Source organism: Arachis ipaensis, chromosome B06 (genome assembly GCF_000816755.2).
Source record: "Arachis ipaensis cultivar K30076 chromosome B06, Araip1.1, whole genome shotgun sequence".
Classification (NCBI taxonomy): domain Eukaryota; kingdom Viridiplantae; phylum Streptophyta; class Magnoliopsida; order Fabales; family Fabaceae; genus Arachis; species Arachis ipaensis.
The window spans coordinates 43,414,535-43,425,916 of NC_029790.2; the positions used below are offsets into that span (position 1 = coordinate 43,414,535).

General features: G+C 38.3%; 1 protein-coding gene across 1 annotated transcript; it reads left to right on the top strand.

Annotated features, from left to right (window-relative positions):
- On the top strand, nucleotides 761-6,251 carry LOC107648473 (ABC transporter B family member 1). The gene is made up of 10 exons (XM_016352324.2): nucleotides 761-1,512; nucleotides 1,584-1,638; nucleotides 1,701-1,876; nucleotides 1,945-2,145; nucleotides 2,225-2,484; nucleotides 2,581-2,897; nucleotides 2,974-3,197; nucleotides 3,287-3,660; nucleotides 3,737-4,451; nucleotides 4,648-6,251. Exons 1-10 carry the CDS (start codon nucleotides 1,048-1,050, stop codon nucleotides 5,929-5,931), a joined length of 4,071 nt encoding a protein of 1,356 aa, XP_016207810.1. The 5' UTR covers nucleotides 761-1,047; the 3' UTR covers nucleotides 5,932-6,251.

The following is an 11,382-nucleotide window of genomic DNA, read 5'->3' on the forward strand; positions in this document are numbered from 1 at the left end:
AGCATGCCTGTGGGATGGCAAATCTGCAAAGACAGAGGGGCTCAAAGACTTACCGGTGGTTAGAGACAGAGAAAAAGGGCTTCGGTGACAGGCTCACATGCAACAGCGACGGACAAGCTCACAGCGACGGCGACTAAGCGATGAATCTGTGGAAGAACAAGAGAAGAACTTAGATCTCACAACGATGGAGAGACAGAGAGCACGAGAGAGAGAGAGAGAGAGAGAGAGAGAGAGAGGAACTTACGGAGCTGTGCGAGCTGAGCAGCGAGGGCGAGGAGTTGCGCAACTGAGCAGTGAGGGCGAGAAGTTGTGCGGTTGAGCAGCGACGGGCCGACGGCAGGCGGGAGGTGAGCAGCGACAGCAAAAAGCAGTGGGACTAAGTGGTGACGCCAAGGAATTGCGACGACGGCAAGGAGCTGCAAAGCGACGGCGCAATGGCGGAGAGGAGATGAGAGGCTGAGCTGAAGAGCAAAGAGCTAGGGATTTGGGGACTTGGGGTCTCAGGTCTGATCTCTGATGGTTGGTGGATTGGAAGCAAACCCTAATATATAAAAAATTATACATATTAAATTAGTTTATACTTTTAACTTTTAAGTATTAATGATTAATTATCCATAAAAACAATAATGATGATTAATGAAGGTGGGGTTTCTGTTTGTTTGTATTATGACTCTTGATCTTCAAGTTTCACTTTTCACACAGTGGTTTTCTTTTCTGTCAGGTTGAAAATCCAAACACACACAGTTACACACACACACTCTCTTTCTCTCTCTCTCTCTCTCTCCATGCTTTCAAGTTTGAACCTTTGCCATTGTAAGTGTCTATGTTGAGTTGAGTGAGGACCACGGATGTGTCACTTTCGCTGTTTTATTTTACAGAATAAGCAAACCCACTTGCCACTTTTCACTCTCACCTTCTTTCATTCTCAAGCCACTAAGTAAATGGCAATGGAGAGAGTCCGAGAGAGGCATACATAAAAGGAACTGTGATGGGAATTCGTGCATAAAAGAAAGAGAAAGGAGTGTGAGAATTTTAATAATTAAAGAAATGTCACAAGATTCTTGTTTGGAGGCAGCAAATACAACACTCGAGCAGTGGAAATGGACCGAAATGCAAGGCCTTGAGCTTCTTCCTGATGCTACCATTTCCCACCATTATAATAATAAACCCAACAACACAAAACTCCTCACACACCAAATGGAAACTACTACTACTACTACTACTGAACCAAACAAAGATGATGATGCTCCTTCCTCTGCTACTTCTTCTGGTAATGGTAGTAGTGACAGCAACAAGAACAACAAGAAGAATGAGAGTGTTCCCTCTGTTGGGTTCAGTGAGCTTTTCAGATTTGCTGATGGGTTGGATTATGTTCTAATGTCCATTGGAAGCGTTGGAGCAATCGTGCACGGTTGTTCCTTGCCACTCTTCCTTCGCTTCTTCGCTGATCTTGTCAACTCTTTTGGTTCCAATGCCAACAACTTGGACAAGATGACTCAGGAAGTCGTCAAGGTACCAACAAAGGACTTGACTTGCTTTCAAACTTCAATTCTTTCGTCTCAATGTGTGTGTGTTTTTTGCAGTATGCATTTTACTTTCTGGTAGTTGGTGCTGCTATATGGGCATCTTCATGGGCAGGTGAGTTTCTTGTTTCTTCCTTTCTATGCCATTTCGGAGTTTTGATTCCTTTTGTGCTGCAGAGATATCTTGTTGGATGTGGAGTGGGGAGAGGCAATCAACAAGGATGAGGATCAAGTACCTTGAAGCTGCTCTCAGCCAAGACATTCAGTTTTTCGACACGGATGTTCGAACCTCCGATGTTGTAATTGCCATCAACACTGATGCCGTCATGGTCCAAGATGCCATCAGCGAGAAGGTCCATTCAATTTCTCTCTTTGATTGGATTAGTTTAGTGTCTAATTCTGTTTTTTTTTTCTTGTGCAGTTGGGAAACTTCATTCACTACATGGCCACATTTGTGTCTGGTTTTGTTGTTGGTTTCACTGCAGTCTGGCAATTGGCACTTGTGACCCTTGCCGTGGTCCCTATGATCGCAGTCATTGGCGCCATTCACACCACCACATTGGCCAAGCTCTCTGGCAAAACCCAGCAAGCTCTTTCTGAAGCTGGCAACATTGTGGAACAGGTAACACTCCTTGCAATTGTTGACCAAGTTTTCTCAAGTGTGGAGTTTTTGTAGTACTCATGTTGAGCTGAACCTGCAGACAGTTGTGCAAATTCGAGTGGTGCTGGCCTTCGTGGGGGAGTCTCGAGCATTGCAGGCATACTCTTCGGCATTGAAGGTTGCCCAGAAGCTTGGCTACAAAACTGGTTTTGCAAAGGGAATGGGATTGGGTGCCACTTACTTTGTTGTTTTCTGTTGTTATGCACTTCTTCTTTGGTATGGAGGCTATCTGGTTCGCCACCACGCCACCAATGGAGGGCTTGCCATTGCCACCATGTTTGCTGTTATGATTGGTGGAATGTCAGTATTTCTTTCATCCTTCTTTTTATTTTTTCAAAACAAAGCTTAGGGAGAAAACTCAAATTGTTTAACACTTCTGAATTTGATCATATACAGAGGTCTAGGCCAGTCTGCGCCGAGCATGGCTGCATTTACAAAGGCCAGAGTTGCTGCTGCAAAGATTTTTCGCATAATCGATCACAAACCACGGATAGATAAGAACAGTGAATCTGGTTTGGAGCTTGAGACAGTAACTGGACTTCTAGAGCTAAAGAATGTGAACTTTTCATACCCGTCAAGGCCAGATGTTCCGATCCTCAACGACTTCTCGTTGAGTGTGCCTGCTGGCAAGACAATAGCCTTGGTAGGTAGCAGTGGCTCTGGAAAGAGCACTGTGGTTTCCCTCATTGAAAGATTTTATGACCCAACTTCAGGTATGCATCAAACTTTGTTGCCTTGTAAGTTTGAAAGTTGAACTTGTTGGTTATATTGTTCATCAACTATGTGCAGGACAAGTTTTTCTGGATGGCCATGACATTAAAACATTGAAGCTTAGATGGTTGAGGCAGCAGATAGGGCTAGTGAGCCAAGAGCCTGCGTTGTTCGCAACCACGATTAGAGAAAATATACTATTGGGAAGGCCTGATGCTGACCAGGGTGAGATCGAAGAAGCGGCCAGGGTAGCTAATGCTCATTCCTTCATCATCAAACTTTCTGAAGGTTACGAAACCCAGGTAATTGGGAATATCTTTGCAAGACTCTTAGAAAATTATAATTTCTTAAGCATTATTCAATAAAGTAAAAAATTCTTTTGTAATGGCAGGTTGGAGAGAGAGGGATGCAACTCTCAGGAGGACAAAAACAGAGAATAGCAATTGCAAGGGCTATGCTTAAAAACCCAGCAATTCTCCTCCTTGATGAGGCAACAAGTGCATTGGATTCTGAATCAGAGAAACTGGTGCAAGAAGCCCTGGACCGGTTCATGATTGGTAGAACAACTCTTGTAATTGCGCATCGCCTCTCGACTATACGCAAAGCCGACCTTGTAGCTGTACTTCAGCAAGGAAATGTGTCTGAAATTGGAACTCATGATGAGCTCTTTTCCAAAGGAGAAAATGGAGTCTATGCAAAGCTCATAAAGATGCAAGAAATGGCTCATGAAACTGCCATGAACAATGCCAGAAAGAGTAGTGCACGGTAACCTCATTGTTCCTAAAAAAAACTATTAGATACCCTAAAGATATATCATGTGATGATGAGTTTTCATTTGCAGGCCTTCAAGTGCAAGAAACTCGGTAAGCTCACCCATAATTGCTCGGAATTCTTCTTACGGCCGCTCACCATACTCTCGAAGGCTGTCTGATTTCTCCACATCAGATTTTAGTCTGTCGCTGGATGCATCACATCCGAATTACAGGCTCGAAAAGCTTGCCTTCAAAGAGCAAGCAAGTTCCTTCTGGCGACTAGCGAAGATGAACTCTCCTGAGTGGCTATACGCTTTGATTGGCTCTATAGGCTCCATTGTTTGTGGATCACTTAGTGCTTTTTTCGCATATGTTCTCAGTGCTGTCCTCAGTGTGTATTACCATCCGAATCACAAGCACATGATCACACAAATTGATAAGTACTGCTACTTGTTGATTGGCCTTTCATCAGCTGCACTTATCTTCAACACATTGCAACATTCCTTCTGGGATATTGTTGGTGAAAATCTAACAAAACGAGTGAGGGAGAAAATGCTGACGGCAGTGCTAAAAAATGAGATGGCTTGGTTTGATCAGGAGGAAAACGAGAGTGCACGGATCGCTGCTAGGCTTGCTCTTGATGCCAACAATGTTAGATCAGCCATTGGAGATCGAATTTCGGTGATAGTTCAGAACACTGCGCTCATGCTAGTTGCGTGTACTGCAGGGTTCGTCCTGCAGTGGCGTCTTGCCCTTGTCCTCATCGCCGTCTTTCCTCTTGTTGTTGCGGCCACTGTGTTGCAGGTTCGATCTTCTTTCGTTCCTTTACTGTATGTTTCCATAGCAGCTAATTTCAGCCCACTAAAGATGAGCTTTTGTTGAGTTTAGATTTCAAATGTTTCTTGTAATTGAGGTTTGGATGTTCTTGTTGGCTCCTAAGACTTCATCAATTTTAAGTTTTCGTTTGTATTAATCATATTTATCTTTGAGTTTTGTACAGAAAATGTTCATGACTGGTTTCTCTGGTGATCTGGAAGCTTCTCATGGCAAGGCCACACAGTTAGCTGGAGAAGCTATAGCCAATGTAAGAACTGTTGCAGCCTTCAATTCAGAAACCAAAATTGTTGGGCTTTTCGCTTCGAACCTCGAAATTCCACTACAACGGTGCTTTTGGAAAGGACAAATTTCTGGAAGCGGATATGGGATAGCACAGTTTGCTCTTTATGCTTCCTATGCACTTGGTCTCTGGTATGCTTCTTGGCTTGTGAAGCACGGAATCTCTGATTTCTCCAAAACCATCCGAGTGTTCATGGTCCTCATGGTCTCTGCTAATGGAGCTGCCGAAACTTTGACATTGGCTCCTGATTTCATCAAGGGAGGCCGAGCTATGAGGTCAGTCTTTGATCTCCTTGACCGGAGAACCGAAATTGAGCCGGATGATCCAGATGCCACCCCTGTTCCTGATCGTCTTCGAGGCGAAGTTGAACTTAAGCATGTGGACTTCTCTTACCCAACGCGGCCCGATATGGCTGTTTTTCGCGACCTCAGCCTTCGTGCCAGGGCGGGTAAAACTCTGGCCCTTGTGGGACCTAGTGGCTGCGGCAAGAGCTCAGTCCTTGCACTTATACAGAGATTCTATGATCCATGTTCTGGTAGAGTCATGATTGATGGAAAGGACATAAGGAGATACAATCTCAAGTCTCTAAGAAGACACATTGCTGTGGTACCTCAGGAGCCATGCTTGTTTGCGACAAGTATTTATGAAAACATTGCCTATGGACATGACGCGGCCTCTGAAGCCGAGATAGTGGAGGCTGCGACTCTTGCCAATGCTCACAAGTTCATATCTTCTCTTCCAGATGGATACAAAACATTTGTTGGGGAGAGAGGAGTTCAACTTTCTGGGGGACAAAAGCAAAGAATAGCAGTTGCTCGGGCTTTTGTGAGGAAGGCTGAGCTTATGCTTCTTGACGAAGCAACTAGTGCGCTCGACGCTGAATCCGAGAGGTCGGTTCAGGAGGCTCTAGACCGTGCCTGCTCGGGGAAAACAACCATCGTTGTTGCACACAGGCTATCAACCATCAGAAATGCCAACCTGATTGCTGTGATTGATGATGGCAAAGTAGCTGAACAAGGCTCGCATTCGCACTTGTTGAAGAATCATCCTGATGGGGTTTATGCGCGCATGATTCAATTACAAAGATTCACACATACCCAAGTCATTGAGATGGCGTCCGGTTCAACTTCTTCAACGAGGCCAAAAGATGTCGAAAGACAAGGTTAGACATTAACGGCTACAAAGAGAGTAATGTCATCATAAACCACATTATAATTACTTCCATTTTTGTTTTGACCTTAGTGTAGTTTTGTGTATCCACCAATGTATCTTCTTGTCTTTCTGAATCTCACTACGGAAATGACAAAGACGGATTACGATTCAAATGGTTGAATTCACGGTAGCCATCTTTGCTTCTTCCTACTTTCCAACAATGTGCTTATAGTCATCATCCACGTTGAACTACTTCAAAATAATAGTGTATTTATTGACATGATGCAAAATATAAAGAGGGTCTTATTTGTAATATATAGTTAGGTGTATTAGTATGAACTATGTTTATCAGAATATGAAGTGCAGTTAACAAAGTGAAAAAATGGTTCTATATTGAAGTTTCTATCACTTTCCAACACTAATGGTACATTAATAGGTAACGGTGGCTGTAAATACAACACTTGGGACTCTAGCACTTTAGCTTGTTGACTATTTCAGAAACATCACAATCAGATATTCATCAAGGTATACGATACCCCTCATGGCAACTCAAAAGGCTTATATATGGTCCTAGCCCCAATGGGTTGCAGGTGCTTATGAAGGGGCATGTAGGGGACAAACAATAATGTTGCAAGTTAGAAAAGAAAAAGGTCACATGATGGGGGCACCAAAACGTGCATGACTTTGAACTAGAAAACAACTAGAAGAAATTGAAGAATGATCTAAATGTGGGAGAGTATGTACACAAAGCGTGAGGGGGGAAAAGGGTAGGGTATATGGGTAAATGACTGAAAAGGGGTATGTGCATGATGCCTAAGTAGGTGCTATGGGTAAATGGGGACCAAGAATTGGTCATAATGTTGAAAAACAAAAAAAAGTAAAGGGTATGAAACATCAACATATGCTGTTTGAATGGAAGTGGCTCCTACCTCCTAGTGCTAGTCCTTGGTGGGGATAACATATATAGGTCATGGACTCTTTTTATGTTATTGATGTGAATTTTGTTAGAGCACAAATTTCGGGACATCAACATTACTATATAACCCTTGATGATAATAGTTCAATGATCAAAGATATTATACGCACATTTCGTTTCAAGCCAGCAAAATTGACAACACTTGTTATGATAAAAAATGAAAACACCTGATGAGAGTAGTCATTATTGATATCTTCTTTTGTGGATTCTCAATCTAATAATATCAGATACAAACTTGAAATGCAAGCGATATTTTGTGGAGCACTCGGCCTTCGCATTATCATTGTTATCCATTAGGTGAGTTGACATGATCAGCATCTTTGTGCCTGTGTTGTGAACTTCTCATGTGTCATCTTGCCATCTTGGTAAAACGAGATTTTAAAATTTTGGTGTAAAAAACATGGAGGAGTAAAAATTTTGAGTAAACTACCATTTTTATTTGTAAAAGTTGAAAATGCTGACATATTTATTTATAGAAGACGAAAATTACGGGTATGTCTAAAATGAGCTCAACAATTATGTGCTTATTGAATGAGCCACATTTATATAGACTATTAGATTTTATTAGATGAAAATCAAAGACTAATATGAAAGAAGAGTATTGATGGACTCTAATAAATATAGAATATCCTAGTACATAAATAAATGCTTTAAATGACCATACTTTAATACACAATACTTTAAATGGCAACAGAATCTTTTATTCTTAAATAATTAAATATAAAATATATAAATACAAAATATATGAGTATTTTTTATTCATTAAGATTAATTATTATGCAAAAAAATTTTATAATATTAAAGAATTATATTAAAATGATATTTTAAACTATAATATAAAAATATAAAATAATTAAATTTTATTTTATATTACTTGACAAATAATTAGATTATTATCTTCAAAATTTTTTAATTAACTATTTCTGTTAAANNNTAATTATTTGTTAATTAATATAAAATAAAATTTTAATTATTTTATATTTTTATGTTACAGTTTAACATTTTATTTTAATATAATTTTTTACTATTATAAAATTTTTTTTGCATAATAAATAATCTTATTAAATAAAGAATACTCATATTTTTGTATTTATGTATTTTTTATTTAATTATTTAAGAATAATAGATTTTGTTGTCATTTAAAGTATTGTGTATTAAAGTATTGTCATTTAAAGCATTTATTTACGTATTAGGATATTCTTTATTTATTAGAATCCATCAATGCTCTTCTTTCATATTAGCCTTTGATTTTCATCTAATAAAATCTAATAGTCTATATAAGTGCGGCATATCCAATAAGCACATAATTGTTGTGCTCATTTTAGACATATCCGAAAATTATCATTTGTACTTATAAAAAATGGCTTTTGTAAGAAAAATTATCCAAACCCTAAAAAATTAAATAAAATTTTCAAACTACCATTCTCTCCACAACTACTACCATCGTCTCTCCCCTCTCTCTTGCTCTCTCAATGTTCTCAACTACTTGAATCCCAAACTCTACCACCACTTTCCTCTCCAACTACCACCATCACTGCTGCCATTACCATCACCACCACCGCCATCACCACCCTTCCTCCTCCCTCCACCTCTTCGACTCTGATCTCAATCGCAGGCTCCGCTTCCCCCTCACCTTCCACCTCTTCCAAAACTCCAACCTCGTCTCCTCCCTTACCAGCTTTGAAAGGAGTTGGGAGAGTTTGAAGGAAACCATTAACCAATAAAGACTAAGTCACTGCAAACTTCAAGCAATTGGTGAAAGAAGACCCATCATCCTTCTTATCCACCTCATCACCATTCGCATTCACATTCCCATTATCACTCACTGAGTTCTGTGAGAAAATACTCAAGAAAGCCTTCAAGAAAATTTCATTGACAACCCTTTCCTCTTCTTCATATCGCAGATCTAAAATTTACCACCTTACTTCACCTGGGCAATCAAATAAACACCTTCTGTGTCCTTATTCTTGTGCCCTGACAGGAAGCAGTGCTCAAGATCCTTTGCAGCTTTTCGAATACCCACTTTCAGATAGGACAGCGATTCCTTCACAACATGAATGAAATTGAAGAAGGACTCAATTGGATCATTTTTAGACACCATTTTTCGATCAACCATTGAAAAAGTCACAGCCTTTGAATGTGTGTGCAGAGAAAACCCAATCTGGTTCTCTAGAACCCGATCCGAATCGTTGAATGGTAAAAGCAAAGATGTGTAATGCAGAAGTCTTTTCACGTGCTTCATGGATTCTGTTAGGGTGTTGAATTCCGAGGCCAAACAGTTAAGTTTGACGATGATGGAAGATGACGAGGATGATGAAGTTAAGGGTAGTGACGGTTTATCCATCCCAACAGAACGCTCACGCTGCTCGCTGAGCTTGAGAGAGAGAGAGAGAGAGAGAGAGAGAGAGAGAGAGAGAGAAAGAGAGAGAGAGAGTAGTTTAAAAATTTTATTTAATTTTTTAAAGTTTTGATAATTTGACTTGAAAAAACTATTTTTCATGGGTACAAATGATAATTTTCGTCTTCTATAGATAGATATATCAGCGTGTTCAACTTTTATAAATAGAAATGATAGTTTACTCTTTTTAAAAATAGATTTTCTTTGTTTTTCATTTGGTTAATCTTATAAAGTGTGATCTTATACTATATAATGCTTAAGTGGAACTAAAAAAATAAGTGAATAATATTTGTGTAGTATACGATTAATTGAGATAAAAAAAAAATTCGTTTTCGTCATTTTTAATTTGGAAAATAATGATCTCTTTTTTTAATATTTTTTGGACGTGGATGAGTTTTTGTTTTTTGTTAAGGGAAAAAAATGATTCCCTTTTTGCCAAGAAAAGAATGATTCTAAGCCCAATGAAGTTGGGTTATGAGGCGGGAAGGGGCATGATACCAGGTTTTGACGCAAGCCGAAATAAAATTAGGGTAAGGTTTTCAGCTTTCAAATCCAACTGAGAATGTGAGATCGATAAAGATATCTGCAACTTTGCAAGGTTTATACTTATTCCATGTTATTGCTTCGGCTGGATAAGCCCATTTCTATTTCTAGTACTAGTACAGTAATACCAGGCTATTTCTCCATTTTTTTTAACTAGTATTATCAAGTGTAATATCTAATTATATATTCTTTTAAAATAAAATTCTATATCCAAGTCATACTTCTAACTAAGTCCAACAAAATATTTTAAATTCAAGCCCGCACGTTTCACTATCGTTGCTTTTTCTTCTTTATCTTTCTCTTTGGTTATCGTCATCACCAATAACACTAACATTTTTCTAACATCTTTATTGGTTTGCTTTTTTTTTTTAATGCCATTATTAAATAATTTCGATTCATTTCTTAGTTTATTTGAGATTCATTTGGATTCAGAAATAAATTCAATGTATTTTTGTTGATGATTGAGTCTTTTAGACGGCTTGTTTAAATTTGAACTAATTTTGATTCATTTATGAATTAATTGAGGTTCACTTGATGCTGTTGGTAAGTATCGACCAAATTTTTTACTCCTTAAGTGATTTCGATTTATTTCTTTGTTTAATTGTGGTTCATTTGGATTCAGAAATGAATTCGATGGGTGTTTGTTAATGATTGAGTCTTTTTGACTGTTTGTTCAAATCTGAACTAATTTCGATTTTTTTTGTGTGTTAATTGAGGTTCTTTTAATGCTGTTGATAAGTATTGACCAAATTTTTTAGCAAAGAAGAATAAAATTATTCATTATCACTTTATTCAATTGCATGAGATTCCATTTCATTCCATTCAATTTGTCTTGAAAGTCATCCCAACCTTTGGAATAAATTGTTCATCGACAAGACCACTAGACTGCAAATGAACCGAAATATTATTATAACAACACTATTGTGTAATAACAAATGAACCGAAAATTGAGTCTTCTATAAACTCAGAAATTCCTATAATTTCCGTGCATTTCTGAGTTAATTGTGTCGCAATCACTATGTAATTTCGATGCTTGGTCTCGTTGTCCTGCATAATTCAAAACCTTTCTTCCTCCTCCTCCTCATCTTCCGCTTCATCATCTTCTTTTTCATTTTTTTATCTCCATCTTATCCTTATTTTATTTTCTCAAAATTCTTCTTGATTTACTCTCTTGAGAGAAATAAAATCAAAAAAAAAAAAAAGAAAAGAGAATATATTTAAAAAAAAGAATAAATTACTGCAATAACATGAAAAAGAAGAGAAGAAAAAGAAACAAAAATAAAACGCAGCAACATCACCAATAGAAGAAAGAGGAAGAGATGCACGAAAAATAAACGCAAAGTGAAGTAGAATTTCGTTTGCGTTAGTGAAGCAAGATGTATACATACTACGTATAATGAAAATAGTTTTTGTTGGGTTTAAACCAACTTAGTTAGACTTGATTGCCAAAAATACTCGAATGTGTAGCAACTTTTTTTTTTAAGGGAAGCATGAAAAAACATAGGAAAGAAGACGCGGTAAGAGAGGTCACATTTAAAAATATTATGAG